This window comes from Periophthalmus magnuspinnatus, chromosome 24 (genome assembly GCF_009829125.3).
Source record: "Periophthalmus magnuspinnatus isolate fPerMag1 chromosome 24, fPerMag1.2.pri, whole genome shotgun sequence".
In the NCBI taxonomy this organism is placed as follows: Eukaryota; Metazoa; Chordata; class Actinopteri; order Gobiiformes; family Gobiidae; genus Periophthalmus; species Periophthalmus magnuspinnatus.
The window spans coordinates 6,084,507-6,106,345 of record NC_047149.1 but is presented as its reverse complement, the minus strand read 5'-3'; the positions used below and the strand labels follow the sequence as shown (position 1 = coordinate 6,106,345).

General features: G+C 37.3%; 1 protein-coding gene across 1 annotated transcript in view; it reads right to left on the bottom strand.

Annotated features, from left to right (window-relative positions):
- Window positions 1-21,839, bottom strand: part of otofa (otoferlin a) — a 155,381-nt gene that overhangs the window by 111,955 nt on the left and 21,587 nt on the right. The window contains 1 exon segment of the mRNA XM_055232387.1: window positions 3,541-3,629. Within this exon segment, the coding sequence (XP_055088362.1) occupies window positions 3,541-3,629 (89 nt within the window).

The window sequence follows — 21,839 nt, the reverse complement described above, 5'->3', positions numbered from 1 at the left end:
ATGTTTGGTCATTTTTGTATATAAGATTTGAACTGTAGAAGATTGAAAAAATAACTTGACTCATTATAGATACAAACTAAGTATTTTATTATTCTTATTATTTTATTTTTTGGTGTAGTCCTGTGTTAGGGTTATTGTGTCAGTGGTATAATTAGTTCCAATATTATATTATCGTCTTTATTTGCTTCGGCAATAAATCACATTTTAAAATGTGTTATCATGACAGGCCTGCTCATTCACTCCGATGAGTATGTGACAACTGCAGGGGTCATGGAGCAGTGCAGCCGAGCAGAGCAGTGGCTGATGGATAGGTCAAGCAAAAAACAAATGTCCCGACACAAAAAGTTTACATACAGTGTACATTTGTCAGGTTTATGCATTTTATTGGGAGAATTTTTCCAATGTTTTTATTTCTAAACATATCAAAAATCTGATTCTACTCGATACTAAAACTAATACTAGATACTCATTTGAGCAGGTATTGATACTAAAAAAGTCACATTCACAGAACAACACAATAACCTGAATAGGTTTAGAATAATCTTGAGCTGTATCAGATATAAGATATAAGTATAAGACCACATAGACTAGTGTACACCCATGGACCACATGTGCCCAAAATGAGACTAAAAACACCGGTGCACCTGACAGATCCTTATCACATTTTTCTCATTGTCCTCTTTCCTCATTAGAAAGGTGAATTAGGTAAAATACAACACACTTAAATTATTGTTTTAATTGACAACTAAAATAAAAAAATTCACTTGCTTCCCCCTCTCCTCTGACCAGACCGCTAGTCAATCCGAGCGGCTAAAGCTAATCTGCTCAGGTCACACTCTGATGCACAGAGCTAAACACACCACAGAGCTCATAAGTTTTTAAGCTTAATAAGCTTTTTTCATCAATTTTTGAATGAGACACACTATTTACCTTTAAAGAGCATCATCAAACCTCCAGATTCCCCACACTTTGTTCAGGTACTTAAATGAAGCTGCTGTTATGTGAGGTGAAAAAGAAAATAAAACTAGATACAAAAGATGTTAAAGATCAACTATTGAAACTGAAAGTAAGAGGTGTCACTCTGCACTTACTATAGAGAACTGTAAAGATCCTTAAATGCACAGACCTCTCACTCTGACTACAGATGGAAACTAGCTTCGGCTATAATCTGGTGCATCTTTAATTTTTTTTGCACATTGTCCCTATCAAATAAACTAATAAAAATAAATAAAAAACAATTTTAAGCCAATATTTATTTCATAGCTTTTTTTACTAATTAAACCTACAGGACACTAACTCACTCTGTTTTAACTTGAAGAAAAGGTAAATTTTTAACGTTATTTGATCAAATATCAACATACATAAAACTTGTCATGTAATATAATATTGTTTACTTTTTTTTTTCTTTAATAAATGTGTAGTATAGAGTATGAATTGCATATTCAGGTAAAAGTAATTAACCAAGTTATTTATTTAATCCTTATTGCTAAAGCCATTGTAATATACTGTCCTTAAATTGCCTAAATAAGTAGTGGGTTTCGGTGCATTTAAATCATGCTCTGGTGCACTCAAATGAAAATCTTAGATGCCTCAGTGCACCCAACTCAAATCATTATTCTGGAGCCCTGACACTATTTCTATCCAATTATTACTCACCAATACTTTTACCTAAAAGTATGTGGTATGTGCTCTTCCACTGTTGGTATTGGAACTATGAAACTTTTTACATTGCATTTGCTGCCTACTATTCAGCCACAGCTAAGTCCATCACCTTCAGTGTTTAGAAAAGCCAAGCCAGTCCACCCATTGTCCACCCACTGTCCACATGTGTCCGGCCCAGATAAGGCTGTGTGGATGGCCTGTAACATAAAGAACCTCCTACACGCCCAGAACAAAGCGGGCTAATGATCAGTGTGGGCTGTGGTTAGGCTGTCAGTGTGTCCACAGGAAGCACTGAGCCTTCCATTTGTGCAATTGACTCCATATTTTCAGATGAGGACATGGTCGTGTTAAGGAGAGCTATGCAGTGTGTAAACAACAGAATTGTGAAGCTCAAGTGTGTAGGCTGTTAAAATGGTGAGATTAGATTCATTTAATATGACGGTGTACACTTAATGTCATTGTGTATCTGGGGATAATATGAGGCTATCTAGGAGAGACAAAGTATCTTACATTTAAATTAGACCTTTGATATTAGCCAGAGAAATAAGCAAAGATTTTTTTTTTTTGGTAATTAAATGTGAACCAATTTTAACAACTTATATTCATGATACTATCTTTTTTAAATCTTTTTTTTTTTTTTTATTTCTACCTTTTTAATAGTATCCATGGGTTTCAGAGTGATGAAAATCTGGTCATACCAATTAACAATGGGCAAAGTCTCATCTGTACAGGGGAGGCTAGTACTTTCTATATTTAAAGGAGCATTATTTTCTACAGTATGATATTAAACTTATATATCTTACATATTTTTTTTTCTCTTCTCCCATTAGGACACTTAATGAAACTCTGGATTGAATGCAACTTTTTAAAGTTTTTGTTTTTAAAGGGCCCATATTATGCTATTTTCTGATCTATGTTATAATGTTGTTTCCTTATCAAAACATGTGGTAATACAGGAAGTGCTCCACTGTGATTTTAAACTCCATACACCTCCATACACTAGAATCATTTGGATGATTTCAGTGCTGGAACTGCAAATCTCTACTGAACAAAAGGTAAAAGGAGCTGTTACCATGAAAACTACCACTTCATGACATCACAAGGTGGAACAGAGCATTTTGAGCTTTGGAGATGTAGACAAACTAATAAAAAGGATTACTCAAATGTGTGAATGAAACAAAACACAACTCCAGGTATGTTTTCTGAAGGCTCACAAGAGTAAATTTTGCGTTATATAGGACCTGTAATGTTTTGTCTGTTTATGTTCTGTTGACAGAAGCGAGCAAGCTTCCTTTTCAATGCTGCAAATTCCATCACATAATTACAGTCTATGAAATACAAGGGAAAGTACCTATTAATCATTGGCTGCTGGGCTAAATGTCAGTAATCTGGGAGAATCAGATAAAGATAATAGGATTCCCAAGTCAATGAATGCATGACATACATTAGGAGATGATCATAAAATATTTGATTTGAAAACCACTTACACAGTAGGAAGACATTACAGCACATCGCGTAAATTGTGATACTGTATTTGCTCAGATTAACTATCCATGTTCTTACTGCCTTTAGCAAACTGCGCTTGTTCTTGATTGGACTGTTTAAAAGCACGCAAGTGACTAATGTGACTATTACTGAAGATGTTGTTTTGTCGCTGCCTTTCCTGCTTGTAGTGCGACATATTAATCTAATCTCTGGTATGTTCAGGGGTTCCTTGCAATCTGTTACCCGCCAAATGTATTCAATTTACAACCATGCTGCAAGGGAAAAGCGGTAATGCTCCCCGAGTTGAAAACCCAGCTTGATGTGTCAGTCTTTATTGGTGTGAACAGTTTGCTCTGGATTGTGTTAGTGTTGGCTCAGACGAGTGGGGCTTACCGGTTGGAAAAGACCTTGCTGTAATTGTAGACTTGGATCTCCAGCATCTCATTTTGATCCAACTGACTGGCAATCGGCCACCGGAACACCTGCGCATGAATAACAAACAAAAAAAACTGGTATTAAATTTGTACAACTAGGAAGAAATAATAATGTCACTTTGAAGAGAATGGTTTGGAAGAAACTAAGCAAATATAGAAGTTGAAGGGGATATATTATTATAAATCAAAATCTTTTTCTATAAGCAATTGTAAGTAGTTAAAAGAAACAGATTCTTTTTGATAGGGATATATCGATTCAGCAGTGTTGGAGGATTTCCCCAGGTAACAGCATTGGTCCTATATTGAACATTTACATTTAGTATGTATATTTTTTCTCTTTGTGCCCAGGTGTCAGTGCATCAGATTTGTCTTTTGGACCAGACTAAATGAGTAAAAAATATGGTTTTATATCCCAGTTAAATACATTTGTTATTATTTTTATTAAGTTAATTTCTAAATGTCAGTATTATTTCACATAAATTTGCTTAATAAGCATAACATCACTTATCAACCACAACAGCATGACAAATATTGGATAACGGTATTGGCCAAAAAAAATCATATTGCACCATCCCTACTATTTTCAGACCAAAGTTTAGTTTGTTTTCATACTTAACAGTTTGGACTGCTCACTAACGGTCTTCTTCACAGTGGTCATGTGATGTTGCTCATCTGATTTATACAGGTTTTGGTATTGCCTTCCTATCAGGAAGTAGGGCGACAGCGCCACCTGCAGTCCAATTTCTTCAGGACATGTGTGAGAGTAAAAAGGCCCCCTCGTTCCGGGTTATGGTCTCATGAGAATGTTTTCATATTTAAATTGCATCCTTAATCCAGCGACGATGCTTGTTGTCCTCTGTCCCCATAATGCTTGTTCCATTCCAGTCCATAATGTAGTTCTCTCTTTTGCCGATTTGAGTTGCTCCTGCTCTGCTTTGTGTTTTGTTGCTTGTGTGCATGCCATTTCCTAAGAAGTAGGACTGGAGATGGTGCCACTTTCCTGTAGGAAGTGCTAAAACCTGTATAAATCAGCTGAAGAGACAGCAACATCACGTACAAGTGAGCAGTTCAAATGGTCAGGAATGAAAACAATCTAAATTTTGGTCTGAAAAAAAGAATCTGTTGGAATATAAGAATCTCACTGGCACGATCCCTATATTCCATAGATATATTATATAACTCATTAGTTGGCAAAAACAAAACTGTATTCAATCTAACCAATACTTAGTTCAGAACTTTGTAGTAACAGAAACTTACAACTTTCTAAACAACCACTGAACAAGCTTTAGAAGGAAGAAGATCGATTTCAGTGAGACTGTGATAAAACTGCTGCAAAAGCTATTTTCAGACGCAGCCTGGAAGTAACTTTGAACAAACTCCCAGTGTTTCCCATTGAAGCAACTCTAATGTAATTACAGGAGGAGAGCTGTCAGGAGAAGATTTTAAACATCTAAATCCAAGAACAAATAAATTGCATTTGTCTCCACAGCTGCCATATTTGATAGCTCACATTTTTAATTTTGCTACATTATCTAAAGTTGTTTAGTTTGTGAATGCTTGAGTAATCCTGCATTTTTATGCATGCTAGCAGTCACAGTGTCATTTTGGATAGAGGACAGGATATCTTTCAGCTGTATTCCAAAGAGGGGGTATTACACAAAATCTACTTCTTTTTTTTTTGCTTTCTACCATGTTATAACTTTGTTCCTTCATTAAAAGCATGCCTGAGCTGGTTTTATATGTCCATGCGAGTTTGAGTAATCTAGCAATCTCTTCCGGGCCCTATTCAAAGACTCCTTACGATTCCTGTACGATTCTGTCCAATGCTCAGCCCACACATCTACGTCTCCCATTCTATAATAATAAAAAAAAAATCTTTAAGTTACCGAGACAGTTAACATCAGAGACAGTCTCTTTAGGTTTCAACTGCATTTCAGCATTGAAACTGACTGAAACCCAAATCAGACGTGGATGAAAGGCTCATTTTGCTTTATGATTATATAATTGTCTTGAGAACCATCACACCAAATTATAACAAGCAACTTGACCATCATGTCCGATGTTTTTATGATTAAAAATGAAACAGCATTACAATTATACCAGTAAAAGCTATATTCAATTTGAACATATCTGGGAACATTGATAGGCCATGTTTATGAAATTTAAAGTTGGTTTAAACCTAAAATGTATCTCTCTGATCTGAATGGTCACTACCTAAACCCCAGCACCTGCAGACAATCATGAATCAGTGCTAGTGCAGCCTCTGCAGCTCAGTGAGTGAATTCCGGAGGCTCTGAGCTTTCACATGAGGCCTGTCCATAAACTGAGAACGAGAAACACTTGTGTATGTCTCTATCTGCAGGTTAAGGCTCTGGCAAAACAGGTTCAGTTGTAGTAACTTTTTTTAAACCAGTAAGAACACAAGCTACATACTGTTTCTTTAAGTTATACAATGCAAAATAAGATGCCCAAAACTATTTTTAAATGTTTAAATAATGCATGTCAGACCTTTAATTTTTCAAGAACTACATCTATTATTCATCATCAAAACATCTCCTGGAGATATAAATTCATATGCAATACACTCTAAAATATGCTTAGGTTACCCTTGAGAAACTTTGGAGCTTTGATGGACACAGCAACTGCATTTCATTTCTAATTATCTGAAATGTGCTGGACCATAGTTGATAGGTGCATTTAAGTGCTGCCTTGGTAGAGGTGAGAGCATAAAATCGTTTTATGTGTGATGACAGGTGGACTAACAGCTTTTGTCAGGTTAATCAGCGTCAGCAAGTTACATTCACTGCTGAGCACAAGAGCTATGCAGGTATATGCCACCATTTATGAACAATATTAAATCACTGCATGGGTGCAATTTTATATGGAGTGTTAGAGCTGGATAAAGATGAGACAGCAATTACATTCATTCACTAAGGAGCAATATAAATAAATCATGCGACACAAGAGTCATGCGACGCAAGTATGGTGGGAGTAGTGTGGTCATGATACTAAAATTTAAAACTTAATTTAGAAACGAAGGAATTCACACAATACTTGATGCAGATTACAATGTCATGCTGAAGATAATAATTTTTCATTTTTTTGCAATATAATGTAATTTTCAAAAACAAAATAATAGTACTTTCTTTATCTTAGCATGAGGCCTTATATTTGCTCTGATTAAAGAGCTGTTTGCTGTTTCCTTATCAAAACAGACCTGGAGTTGTGTTTTGTTTCATTCACACATGTTTAACACACAAACCCTACAAATTTAGGTTGTGTTCTTCTCTCAAACAGTTCTCTCTGTTCCACTTTGTGATGTCATGTGGTAACACAGGAAGTGCTCCACTCTGTGTTTAAACCCCATACACCTTCACTAGAATCATTTGGATCATTTCAGTCCTGGAATTGCCAATCCCAACTGAACAAAAGGTAAATGGTATCTTAACATGAAAGCTATTGCTTCATGACATCACGAGGTGCATTGGAGCATTTTGAGTTTTGGAGATATAGATAGACTATTAATAAAGGTTTACTCAAACATGTGTGAATGAAACAAAATCCAAGTCCAGGTATGTTTTTTGATGAGGTAACAACAATATAACATGGCTTAAAACTCATAAGTGTCAATATTGTGTAATACAGTAAAGGACCTTTAAGCTCAAAATCATACAAAAACTTCAAGAAAGCTCAAATTGTGTCCTGTTAATGAGACTTTTTGTAGTATTGATACTTACTTACTTACTCAAATGAGTATCTAGTTTCGATATCCAGTTTAGTATCAATTAGTATCAGATTGTTGAGGCAGTTCACTGGGCTTTGGTGACTCAAACAGTTTCATAATGTTTGAGTATGGTTTCATAGTCAGTTGAAGTTGAATAAATAACAGCTTTACAACGCATGTGGAGTAGTTTTGGGCAAGTAATTTCAAGTATAAATAAATACATATCTATAACCTGGTTGACATATTGGCATATACTAAAAATGTAAGTAGCAATATCAGAACTGAAAAAGCTGGTGGAAAATGTGACCTTTAATACTTCAAAGTTGCACTACGTTATACTTTTTTCGGGTGGAGGGTCTGCTACTTGTCTCCCAGTAAATGTCATTGCTTTTCATGAAAAGTTCCACAGCATGGGATGGCTTCAAATTTATCTATCTCCATGGAGACAAGCAGGCAACCATGCTCACAGTAAGAATGCATGTTTGCAACTTATATATGGGGGGGAAAACAAGATTGATAAATTTTTAATGCCATATAGTGAAACATTCAAAACAAAGCATTCTCCCTACCAGAACAAAAAGCTACACAGTAAACCTTCAGTTGTATAACCCTAAATTATGAAATTGTTTACGAATCAGATGAATTTTGGATACCAGTATTGAGTTTAAAGGATGTATAATTAAAAAGCCAGAATAAAGCATACCAACATGTAATAGGTTGTTGTTCTCTCAGAAATGAAAATGAAAAAGCTCGGAGGACAAAATTCCTCATAGTAAATATTCCATTTCAGTACTATAAGAAAACCCTCTCAGACACTCTGGCACCAGCTAACCTTTGTATTACTTTACCGTCATTTTCATCAGACCTGTGCGTCGTAGATATAGGGTGGCAGCAGAGGTCACTGGGCAGATGGGTAAAGGTTGCCGTGGTGATTCCAAAACTCATTGCCCCCCTGCTGCCGTTAGGCTCTAGTTCCTGAAGACACTACGGGTGCTAGACGGGTCATTTATCAGAGCGGTCCCATCACTGAGCCCTGGGGTGCCTCCCTGCTGCTTTCATCCATATCTGTGAAACTACAACACTCTGCTATGCCTGCTCCTCCTCAGTCTGCTGGGAACGTTTAAATAAAATACTGAGAATTAAACCACCTTCTGAAGCAAAAGTAATATGTGGAAAATGGGGCTGTGGTCCTTCAGTCATTTAGTCGATTGATCAGTCAGTGTCTTAGTTGAGCAAATTTTGTATTAGTTGACTAATATTTTTATTAACGTTATAAGGATTTATATGCATTTAACAAAAGACATAAAAGGGCATCTGAAGATTTGGGAATGACTGGACAGTTTAATCTGCCTATTCATTTTGTGTAGCTGCAGTTTACTTTACTGTATACATAAATGTGAGAGCTTTTGTCAGTGCCATGCCACAATCCTTTTTTAATCGATGAATTAATATGCAAGTCCTGTCTTTAATCAACTACAGCTGTAATGTTAATTGAATGAAAAAGACACACATACAGTGGTGTCCACAAGGATACAGGAAAAAGCACGTCAAGACTGTTTGTCCCATTCTTATTAGGACTTTTCCGACGAAGCTCAGGAAAAGCTTTAAATGAGGTGTGTGCTCTGAATGAAATCACCCCACTTTCTCCCTCAAGACTTGTTTTCCAGGAGTTATCTCTTCATATACTTTTCAGTAACTGCCTTAGCTATATTTCTTACAATTTTAGCCCTGCATCTGAGTTATGGTTGTTGACTGTGACTTTGACAGCTATAGAATATGAAATTTAAAGTTAATCTCCTCCACAGAGAGAAGAAAGGTCCCAGAGAGGTAATGCTGCACGCATGACAGAATGCACAATAATTGGAGGAAATGATAGCAGCAAAAATAGCAATATGCATATAGCTCAGTGTACAGGGCATACACTAATAAACAGAAGTGAAATAATGTATGCTTATTTAGAAGAAGGAACAATACTGAGGCTCGAGATCATATCAGATATCAAGATACCGCTGTGATAATGTTAGATGATTTGAAATGCTTGGCTCTGCTTCCGCTACTTATAAAAACACTAATGATGACAGACAATGGGCTGGTGGTGTGAAAGCTGAACCTTGACTAAATTGAACACTGTAGTCTGCCTGCTGATGAAGTTCTCTTAAGCAGCTAGCATTAACTATAAAGCGGAGCTAACTTAGGGATTTTATTTATTATTCAAAGTAGGCATGTGCTCTGCTCTCATTGTCATCTTACTGGCATCAGCATCAAAATAAAAGTTTCTGTTTCTGTTGCTTCAATAAAGACAGATTTTTGATTGATTTAGGTTACAAGTTAGCACAGGAGTAAAGAAAAAGAAGTTTAATGTAATTTATATTGTTTATTATATCGTTACCGCAAACGTTGTCAATTAAATTGTGATAAACATTGCAGTGTAGAAAAGCATGTAATGCCCTCAGTTCAGACGTAACCCCACTCATATGCATGTTTAAAGCCATTTTTGAGCAATAAAAACACACACAGATAAGCTTAATGCCACAGTGTGGGCCATTCTGTGCAAAAAAATATGAACACAAGCAGAAATGTTACATAGAGCACTTTAAAGTTTATTCTCAAGTAAAACGCCCTGGGCACTTGAAGGCAGTGTTTAATAAAGTGGAGTGTGAAAAAGAGTTTGCTTATGTTTCTCTAAGAAGTACAAGACAAGAGCAAAGACAGCAGGGGATGAAATAGCCAGGGTTAAAAGCACAGACCTAGAACTCTCCCCATCACTCTGCAGTGGATAAGAACATATGAGTGTCTACAAGGCAACAAGTGACTGCTGACTGAAGGTGAGTGGAAGAAGTTTGGAAAGCTATCTTAAAAACTACAAGCTTGCTGTGAGGCTGCGTTTTGGATAGAAGAAAGAAGAACTAATTTTACTTAGAAATAGCTTTTCTGCCTACTTATGGGTTTTACTTGTACAGTACAATTTTAGATTTTTGATATTTTTGCCAGGTATGTGCTATGACAAGTATTAGCATGAATGCACTCTTGGCAAATGTTAACCTGTCTGTATGTCTGTCTAACTTTGAATAGGGGCCAGTGAAAAGTAATATGAATGACTTTCCATCACATTATGACTTTTCAACATTATTTTTCACAAACGTCTCTTAGTCTGTATGGATATAAGCTTCATATATCTCACTTCATAAAAAGCTTAATTAAAAAGTGAAGGACATCAACAATAAAGTAGGAGGAGAGGACCCATGGGACCTGCTGGCATTAATAAATATCTCCCTGTCTGCTCAATTATATGCATGATAATTTATGAGCTCTTCTATGCACACACTGAGGGACTAAGCATCTGTTGTGTTGACTCTACATAAATGCAAATATCATTAAGACAGACTCTGAACAAATGAAAAGTCACTTGAAACTCTCACACCATTTTTGATCTGTTATAATATTGTATCCTCGTCAAAAACATACCTGGAGTTGTGTTCTTGTTTCATTCACACATTTTTAACACAAAAACCCTCCATGTTTTTCTCTGAAATCGAAACACTCTAATCCACCTTGTGATGTTATCTAGATGATAAGGAAGCCACTGTGTTTTTAAACACCAAACACCTTCACTGGAATCAACTGAATAATTTGCTGCCCTGGATTGCTAAACTTTGAAGCTACAGCAATTGTTTTAGCCTTATTTAAACTTCCTCACTCCTTAGAGCACCAGCAGATAGAGTATGAGTGACCATTGCCCATTATTAAAGTATTTCGCTGAATCTTTCATTTTAAATGTGCTTTTTAGACTTGAAAACTGAGTCATGGATATTAGTTAGCACGTAAGGCTCTGCAGTGCCTTTCTGTGGCATCTAAACTGAAAAAAGGTAAAACAAAGAACTTTTTTTGAAGGCAACAAAGTATGTTTATTGTAGTGTATTGTACAGTAAATCAGTTCTATGGAGCTCAACAGTAACCTCCCATCCCATGGTTCTGGAAGTAAATTTCTCATACATTTTTTCTGTAGACTTTCCACAAAAAAAAAAATTCATATACATATATATATATATATATATATATATATATATATATATATATATATATATATATGAAAAGTTTGAAAATCAGTGCTAATCAACTATGCAGTAACAAATGACTACAAGACCAATAATTTTCTGAAACTTTATAAATCGCTCCACTGATTCAAAGGTTGGTGGTTCGAATCCTGCTCCCGATAGAAAAAAAAAATTGGTTGAGTGGTCAGATCCACTGACCTCCTGGTTGGTGGTGTGATTCCAGCTTCCACAGATGAATGCTGTTGTGTCTTTGGGCAAGACACTTAAGCCCCCTTGCCCCCAGTATCTGTGTACACTGGTGTATGAATGTGTGAGTGGTTCCTCGATGCTCTCTGCTTTGAGTGACTTGAAGGTGGAAAAGTGCTATTAATAAATGTGACTATTTACCAAATTTGACCATTATTTAAGTATTTCACTGAATCTTGTGTTTTAAATGTGCTTTTTAGACTTAAAAAAAGACATCATGGATATTAATTACCATGTAGCTTGTTAGTGTCCTCAATGCCTTTGTCGTAAAGGCAGGGTGAGCGGACCAAACAATGCAGCACTCGGGGAAGTTTTACGGTGTTTATTTACAGTTTGTGAAAAGTGAAACAAAGCAATGGGTAGATTTAACGGGGAACAGGGGGCTAGGAGCGGGCCAGAGTCCAAAGAAGCCACCGAGCGTGAGCCGGGATCTGGGAGCGGGATGAGTAGAGGCGGAGTCAGGATGAGCAGAACCGAGACAGCGAGCAGGGTCCAGAGACGCAGGGAGCAGAGTGCAGAACCAGACAGGACTATACCAGGACTTGGAGGTCGGATGGGGATGAAGCTGGGAGCGCAGGAGCCGGGAGGAACCAGGAGACGTAATTTGGAGAGCAGCACACAAAAATCCAGACAGCAAAGAAGCAAGGAGACAAAACAAAATTGCTTTAGATAGCTAGGTAGTCACGCTGACACGCGGACGATCTGGCCTCGAGTGTCTTGAGCCGGTCCATCTTATACACGGCGGCAAGTGGAGGTAATTGCGCTGATGGGCTGCAGGTGAGCGCGGGAGGAGCCAAGAATCAGCCCAGCTCCGGCTCCAGTCGGTGGGGGAGGGAGAAACAAGGCAGGAGGCAAAACCAGGAACGGAAAAGTGCGGATTGTGACAGCCTTTGACCTCTTAATATTTGAATTTTTCGAAAAGTCTATAGAAAAAATTAATGAAAAATGTACTTCCAGAGTAACTGGAGAAGGTTGTTACTGTTGAGTTCCATTTAGGCTAAAACAGCTGTTAATTTTAAACCTACTACTAATCACAAGGTGGAACAGAACATTTTGACCTCTGAAGATGTAGACAGACTTAGACAGATGTAGGCAGGATTACTCAAATATGTGTGAAACAAAACACAACTCCAGATATGTTTTTGATGAAGTAACAGTTTATAAGATGGTTTAAACCTCACATAAGTTATTGTTGTAAAATATAGGCCCTTTACACTCAGGAGTAACAAATAGATGCTGTTTTTGTATGACTGATGCTGTTTTATGGAGCATAGCACAGTAGGAGCTGTCAAGTCGTCACTTTGTCTGATGTGAAACTGCTGCAATGCACCAAGCACATTTATTTACTTACATTCACATCAATTCTTTATTTAAGTCAAACAGAACAAGCAAACATATTAATGTGCTGAAAAAACATTTTGGAGTCAGACAAGCTGTACAGAGCTGTATTTAAGCTGCTCATATTCAAACAAGAGTATGCAACAGAAAGATCAAGAAAAAAACCTTCATCAACATGTTGTAAAAATAAAAAGGGTAAGTTAAAGTGGACATGAGGTTTTCATGTTTGTCTGATGATGTCTTGATGATAGTACCTGTGCTAAATACTTAACCTATCATAATTTTACATCAGTTAAGTGGCTGGTTGTATATAGAATATCTCCAGTTATCAACACAAAGAATTCCATCCCAAATGCCAAACAAAGCTCATAAGCTACCAGTAGCTCTCCAGCCCTTTCCAAGTAGCTCCCCAAAGGATTTAGCAAGTATGCATATTATGCTAAATAATTCAATTTCGATTCTTTACATGTCTTTGACCATTGTAAATGTATGCTTTAGATGCCTAACTTAGCCCACTATAAAACGAACAGAAAAAAAGAACAGATCTGCAACGCAGTTCTTTGGAGCTTCCAATGTTTTATTATTTTAATAGCACCACAATAAATGTATTAAAATAATAAAAAACAAACAAACTGGGAGCTACAAAAAACTGCAGTGCGAATCTGTTCTTTTTTTCTGCTGTTTTGTCTTTGGACCCAGCATGCAGTTGGAACTTTTTATTAAATGGCCATGTCTCTACCTACCACTAATATTATTATTCAATCTAATGCTTGTTATCACTGTTTTATCAACGTAATTTCTTGCGACAGGAGAAATTCTCTGATATTTTCGTTTTGTACAAGTTGCTCACTGGGGTAAAAAGGTTGGAGCCCCCTGGTTTAAACCTTCATTTAACAAAATAAAGGTGTTTTTGTTTATTTTTGTTTAATAATAACTTACCAAACAATTTAGACTAGAAATTCAATATAGGCCTTATGATGAAGTCTAACCTGTCATATGCATTTAAATTGTACTATTCATTTTTACAGCAAACATTACAAATTTAATGGTGGCTGAACAATGGTGTTCATTAGCACTATTTATATATGTATATTGTGGCTGGATGGTGGAAACATCCAGCAACAATATGCACAGGACTGAGACCTCCTACTACTCTGGTGGGATTCATTCTAATCAACATAACTCTAAGACTCTTTTCTCTAACATAGCGAAACCCCTGGACTCTCTTCCTAACCACTTGCACTCCTCTGCCTTCTGTAACACACTCGTGTCTTTCTTTGTATCCAATCTCACTACCATCCATCAACACCTGATAAGCAGAGCAGCAGAGTCTGGAGCTGACACCTTTTCCCCCTCGTCACACCTAATTTCATCAAGCTTCTCCCTCCCTTCCTTCCAAGTCGTCTCTGAGCCCATTCTCAATTTCAAAACTTCTACCTGCCAGCTTGACCCTCTTCCTGCAGCTCTCCTCAAATCCTGTCTTCCCTCACTTGCCCTCTTTATTACTAATATTATTCACTCCTCCCTGACCTCTGGAACTGTCCCCTCATCACTCAAAACTGCATCTGTCACTCCTGTTTTGAAAAAACCCAGTTTGGACCCGAATGACTTCAACAACCTTTGCCCTATTTCTAACTTACCCTTCATCTCTAAAATTCTTTGATGAGACTGTTTCATCTCAACTCCAAACCCATCTGATCAGTAATGATATTTAAGAACATTCAATGTAGTTTTTGCCCTCTCCATAGCACTGAAACTGCACTTCTGAAAATCACTAATGACCTCCTCCTTTAACACCATCTCACAAACCACTATTCACAGACTCCAATCTATCTTTATCTCTCACACCGCTCTCTCCTGGTTCACTTCACTCTCACTCACAGTCAATTCATTCAACTTAAACCTCACAGATTTCAAATCTTCCCTATCTACGCTGGTGCACCCAAGGGCTCCGTCCTAGGGCCCCTCCTCTACATGATCCACACTCTCCCACTTGGTTTCCGTAAGCACAAACATTCACTTTCACTGTTACCCGGATGACACCCTGCACTACCTTTCCACTAAACCTTCTTCATCACTTCCACTTCACTCCCTTCCCCTCTGTCCGCAGGAGATCAACTCCTGGTTCTCTTCCATTTCATCCAACTAAACAGCTCCAAAACAGTCCTCCTTATAGACACCTCTTCCACTCTCAATAAATCCAACAGTGTTTCTATCTCTATCAATGACTTCTTCCTTCCCCCAGGTCACGAGTCTCGGTGTCATCCTCAACAGGACCCTTTCTTTCCACTCTCACATCAATAATATCACTCGCTCTGCCTACTTTCACCTCCGTGCTTGTCTCTGTGCTTCTCACACTGCTGCTATTCTTATCAACAGTCTCACCTCTAGGATTGACTTTTGTAACTCTCTCCTCTTTGGTCCCTAACAAATCCCTCCACATACTACAGCTCCTTCAACATTCTACATTCACCATATCACCCTCACCCTCCAACAAATTAATTGGCTTCCAATAAAACACAGAATCACTCCCTCTCACCCTGTCTGCTCCTCCTCCTTTCTCCAGTTCTCTGTTCCCTCTGCTCATCTCATCACCATAGGGGGTAGAGCCTTCAGCAGTTCTGGAGCTCACTCCCACCCGACTTCCGCAACATCGACCCCTTTCCTCTCTTCAGATCACGACTCAAAACTCACTCAGTTTAGACAATCCTACACCACATAACCACACCGTTATCCAGTTTTGTATTGTACTGTGTGTTTTCTCCCCAGTTTTTATGATTTTAACTTGTTCTGTACAGTGTCTTGGATGTTTTAAAAGGGATTTAGAAATAAAATGCATTATTATTATTATTATTATTATTATTATTATTATTATTATTATTATTATTATTATTATTATTATTATTATTATTATTATTATTGTTATTATTATTATTATTATTATTATTATTACTACACACTGAAAAGTAACATTTCTTTCTCCCATGTCACAATACACTGAAGGAGTTTTTGTCTGTTTATGTATAAATTAAACAATGCTTTAATCTACTAATAAATACAATCAGTGCGTAGCTTTTTTGGTGCCCTAGCCAAGATTTCTGATGGCGCCCCTTTGACCCCATTCGCAGTAATCAATAGTCGAAAAAATTTTGCCAAGACCTTTGTAAGCCATTAATTAGCCTGAATAAGATTCTTAATTTTGATTTGTACATTTCTGAACAAAGCAGAAGTCATTTTCTGTAATGTGAGGTAAATTAGATCAGCTAACACATTTTTCACAATAGTTAAGTTCTGTCAGTTAGTTATACATTATGATTACATGCTGCTTCTCTCCAAGATTCAATGGAGGCATTAGCTATTATAAAGACACTTGGGGCTAACCTGCATTTGACACTTGGTGCATGATACTTGTGTCCAAATCATGTCAGTGGTTCCCAGAACCTCTGTTCCCCCTGGCTCCAGTGCACTGGGCACATTGAGCGCACTATGAGCTGCAGCCTCACACTGGACTCAGTCCATGCAGTTCGAAGCCTAAAAACTTTTGTTCAGACTCCTGTCCACATGTTTTATGTTCAACTGAAATGCCAGACTGATGAAAAATAAAGACAGACTAAGGTCGCACTCACACTAGAACTTGCTGTGCCGTGCTTAAGCATGATTACGTGGGGTTCAATGGCCCACACTCACATCTACACAACAGAACCGAGCCACGGCCCAGAGATGCTCTTTGTTTATATGTCATTCAGCAGAGCTATCGCTTTAGCAGAGAAAATATTTCCAGGGGCATGAAATATTTCTTAAACATTGAGTCAGATATGAGTCCTGCTGTGATACATACTCCTCTGTGAGTTTATGGATTAAACAACAGTGTGGAGGAGCAAAGCAAACAAGAAACGAGGCTTTTGTCTCTGTCACAGTCCTTATTAAAGGTGAGTGAGGATTCACCTTGAGTCTTGGAGCAGAGTTTATTTACCTTTTCCTCTTATCCTCTATCCTCTCCGCGCACAACACAGGGCTCGTAAACATAAATTGTGCGTGTGCGCATACATGAGCAACCATGCTGTGCTTTGGACCATCTCCTCCAATGATATCAACACCATATTGAAGTTTTTTCAAAAGGCCCATATTATGCTATTTTCTGATCTATGTTACAATGTTGTTTTCTCATCCCAAACTGGAGTGGTGTTTTGTTTCATTCACACATGCACACACACACACACACAAACCTGCATATTTAGGCTCAGTTCTTCTCTCAAACAGAAAACACTCCACTCAACCTTGTGATGTCATGGGGTAATACAGGAAGTGCTTCACTGTATTTTTAAACTCCATGCACCTTCACTAGAATCATTTGGATGATTTCAGGCCTGGAAATGACAATCTCTACTGAACAAAAGGTAAAAGCTAGCTAACTTGAAAACTACCACTACATGACATCACAAGGTGGAACAGAGCTTTTTGAACTTTGGAGATGTGGACAGACTAATAATGTGTGAATGAAACAAAACACAACTCCAGGTCTGTTTTTGAAGCGGTAACAGCATTAGAACATGGCTTAAATCTCTCATGAGTCAATTTTGCATTATATTGGATCTTTAAAGGTACAGTATGTAACTTTCTGAAAGAGGCACGTCACCTACAAAGTTAGAACCATACTCCAGAACATTATCCATGAAGATAGATGTGTTTTATGCCATACTGTGAAACATTACAGCCAAAGCGATAAGCAAGCAGACAAAGCCGCTCCTCCAGGCCAAATACGAGTCAGGTTTGTGGAGATGCAAGCTTGCCCACAGTAAGGACGCATGCTTTTTTCAGTTTATCAGAGCAATAAACACAACTAAAATGAAAAGACACATTTTGTGTGGCTTTAATATTATCATGTGATCTTATACTAGTTCTGATACATCAAGATGTTAGTTTTAGTATTTGTTCATATCTGGGTGGGTTTTGATACTTTTGACACTGTATTACCAACATAAGTGTGTTATGCCTGTCTTACCTTTAAACCCAGTAATACACACATTCAACTAAGAGAGGATGTGCTGATTTGAATATTAAAAAAGATGCATAACGAGGGACTATAACCAATTGCTTATGATGGAGGTGTTGTTTGAGGGCTCTGCCCTGCGTAACCTTCTAGAGATGAGCATGTAGCTAATTGGCGATGTGAGGGGGTTCATTAGGAGTACCTCTAGTCTAAACGCCTGGCTCTTGATGTCCTGTGATATGAACTTAAGACCTAATGCAGAACCTAGAGCTACAGCTGTGGTCCCAGTGCTGAGTGAGCACGTGTTAAACCAGCCCTCCTGACCTGGACTCAGATGTAATCACTGTTTCCATGGACGCACCGCAGAAAACTCAACTCTGATGAATTATGAAGTATGCTATGAGAGACATTGGATGTGGAGTATTTATGATTTATTCAGCTGGTTCTTTCTCTTTGATGGTGTTAGTAACCCATATTCAGCTGAATGTATGTGGCTGCAATTTATACATAAAAATGATTTAAAAAAATAGTAGTTTGTCAAATATTTTAATATTTTTACATTAAATCAACAATTGTATTTCAAATGTATTGTCTTAAAATAAAAAAAGCAATATATTTCGAGTCAATATTTTATTTTTATGAGATATCTCTAAAACTACTATCTACATTTCAGATTAAAGGCGCTGTACTTGATTTGTATTGTCTTGAAAGGTTTTTATTCTGCACTCTTCTCCTTTAATGGTAATTTTATGATGACAAAAGAAACATGGACTGATGGATTTGAGAAATGACAGGAAAGTTTTGTAAAGTAATGGGAAAGTTCTTAAACTGAGCAAGACAGTGTTTAAAGAGAGAGAGTTTTTAAAGGGTGCAAACGAGTGGGTGAGAGAGTTGCAGATTGGGTGATTATTTATGTTTTGATTTGTGTGATTTTAATGTCTTTCTTATTCTGTAAAGCACTTTGAATTACCTTGTGTACGGATTGTGCTATATAAATAAATTTGCCTTGCCTTGCCTTAAAAATGTAAAAAAACAAAACTAGTCCATTTTAAACCATTTGCAGTGGTCTAAAGTTATTCCTCACTTACCTCACCACAGTGACTTTATGCTAATAAAGCTAACAGCAGTTAGCATGCTAATGTTCATTTCCTGATTTTCAGAAAATAAAACGCTTTCCAATTACTGTATATGCAGACAGCACACAGCGGCAGACCTATCACAATAGCACATCCTGAAGCACAATGTGCTGCTAAAGAGAAATATTGAGATAAACGATAATATTGAACCTACTTTAAGTGTCTAATTAAAATTTAAATAATGCAAGTAATCCCAGAGAACCATTTTTAAATAAACTGTTTCATTAAAAGACATCAGCTGTAACAAAGAAGTAGCAGAATATGCCAATAATTAGTTATAAAAAGAGACTTATTCAACTCTCTACAGCTCAAATCTTTTCATATTACAACAAAAATTCCCCATAATCTCCCCGCTTTTACAAAGAAACTGTCCACACGATAAATATTGAGGCCCAAAATTGTTCCAGCTTTCATATATTAAACAATAAGTCAATATATATTATTTATCGTGCCAGGCCTATTTCGACCTCTAGAGCTGCTTATACAACAATATCTGTATAAAATACTAACAAGTGTGGCAGCAACAGATTCAGGATTTGTCCAACCAAAAACACAATTACAAAACTGAATTAGTACTTTAAAGAGGACACATTCACTTCTTTCACTTTCACAATTTTTACATTTTATAATAATGAAATACATGTCATATAGTGAAATCAGTTGGGTTCTTCTCAAGAATTATTCCAAACTATATTTCAGGGACACAGTTTAAAACACAGAGGGGAAATACTCAAATGTTCTAAATAACTTATTCTTCATTCAGGAACAAATTTGATCAAAAATGAAACTTGATAATGAACTGTTCGAGTGTCAGGATTCTTGTTTTTCCCTGTGCTCTCTTGTGCTGTCTCCCCCCTCTCTTCTGTGTGTCTGTGTGCCTGGAGCTGGGCAAAGAGTCTGTCACCACCCGCACCAACGGTTTCTACCCACTCCTCACCTGCAGCCCATTGTCAATCAAACTACAACCTCTGCAGTTTAAAGACTCGGCTCATTCACCCACACGTTGCCAGATCCTCAGTTTGTCCTCTGTCGTATTGTCACTACTTGGCCTAGTCTGTTTTCTAGTCTAGTTTGTTTTTTCATTTTCATCAGTCCCTATTTTTTGGACCAGACTCACACCCATAGACCAACTCGGCCTCTAGTCCAATTCCTGACTCTCCTGAAGTGTTGATGGTGGTCTCAGCTTTTATGTATCTGAACTCCCAGCCTTTGTCTATTTTTTCAATAAAACCTATTCATTTTTTGGTTCACTTTTTCTGCATTTTTTGGTCCACCAGCTGTTATAACAGCAAGGCTCACTGTGTGTTCAAGTGCCCAGCAGAAACGCCTTAAGTATTGTTTGACGTACTGGAATATATATAAAAGTATATATAAAGTAATATCTAAGTCAGACTTAACAGTAAATATTCTCTGTGGGAGTCTAGAGGAGGCATTTCTGAGATGTATGAGAAAGAATTCATACATCTCTCAGATGCGCCTGCTGTAGAACATGGGCATCTCTGCATCTAAATAATTCAATACTTTTCTTGGCTGTGTGTACTTTCACCTAACTTTACCTCCTGCCCACGTCAATGAACACAACTTTTATTCTCTGTGGTGAAGGTTGGTTTAAGTGGGCTGTGAAAATGTGATGCATAAATCATTCTCAATAAATTGTCTTCTGCATATTTACAAACTTTAAACACCCAAAAAAGGTGGGAATTCTTCTCACTTTTAGTAAGCTAAATTACTTTTGTTAGAATACAATACCAATGATTTTTTGGTACGTTGTAGTCTATCAATAACTACACTGATATTGTTAAGTTCTTATGGGTAAATGTTTTAGAATCAAAATAATTCCTCTCAGTATCAATTCTTTCTGTGGGATGTATCAATATATTGATACTGCTAATGATTGTGGTATTAATCACTTCATATTACTACAAAATGAGAAATGGATGACATTCTGAGGCTAGTGCCAGAGAGAAGAAATCAAATAAAATTATAAATAAATAAAACATGAATGAATCGGCGCACATCTCGCTAATGAAACTACTGCAAATCAGATCAGTTTTGTGAAGTTGTAGTGCATTGTTTGGTATGAAGCTTTTGCCATGTGGGAGCCTGGGTGACATGGGATGTCTGCTTTTCGGACATGTTTTTGACAACAACATTATAACATGATAAAGTTTTTCAAAAAGTTAATTTAGGACAATATCTTTAAACACACAAATATTCTCCCCAGAGTAAATCCCCATCCTATCCTCCCAGCCTGGCTGGTGTAATTGGGCTGTCTGTCCCTTCCCACAGCTCCTCTCCTGTTCAATTCCCTCCATCCATGACTCTCCTCTAGTTTCAACTCATTTAACTCATGTCAAAGAGAATGCCCAGGACTATAGCTGCATTAGAACAGCCCTGTATTGACACAAATCACATTGTGCTCCAAGTATATATTTGGCAAGGCCCAACAATACCTGACAGCCTATTCAATGCATCTCATTTATGAATTTCACTAGAATACACCTGGAAGCTTGCCAGTGAAAGGTAAGTATAGTGTGAGGTGGTTAAATTGGATTTGTATTTAAAAACTAAATTAATAAAATTAAACCTAAACACATGAGCGCATTACTGCTATTGGCAGAAACACATGCGACGTCAGTGTGCTTAAGTTTCACTAATAAATGGTGAGAAAATTGCTATTTACTTTCTGTAACTTGGATTATAATGATAAGAAGCACTAGAGGAGAGAAAGAGGAGAAAAGTTGAGGAGCTGAGGCTGGATCAGAGAGT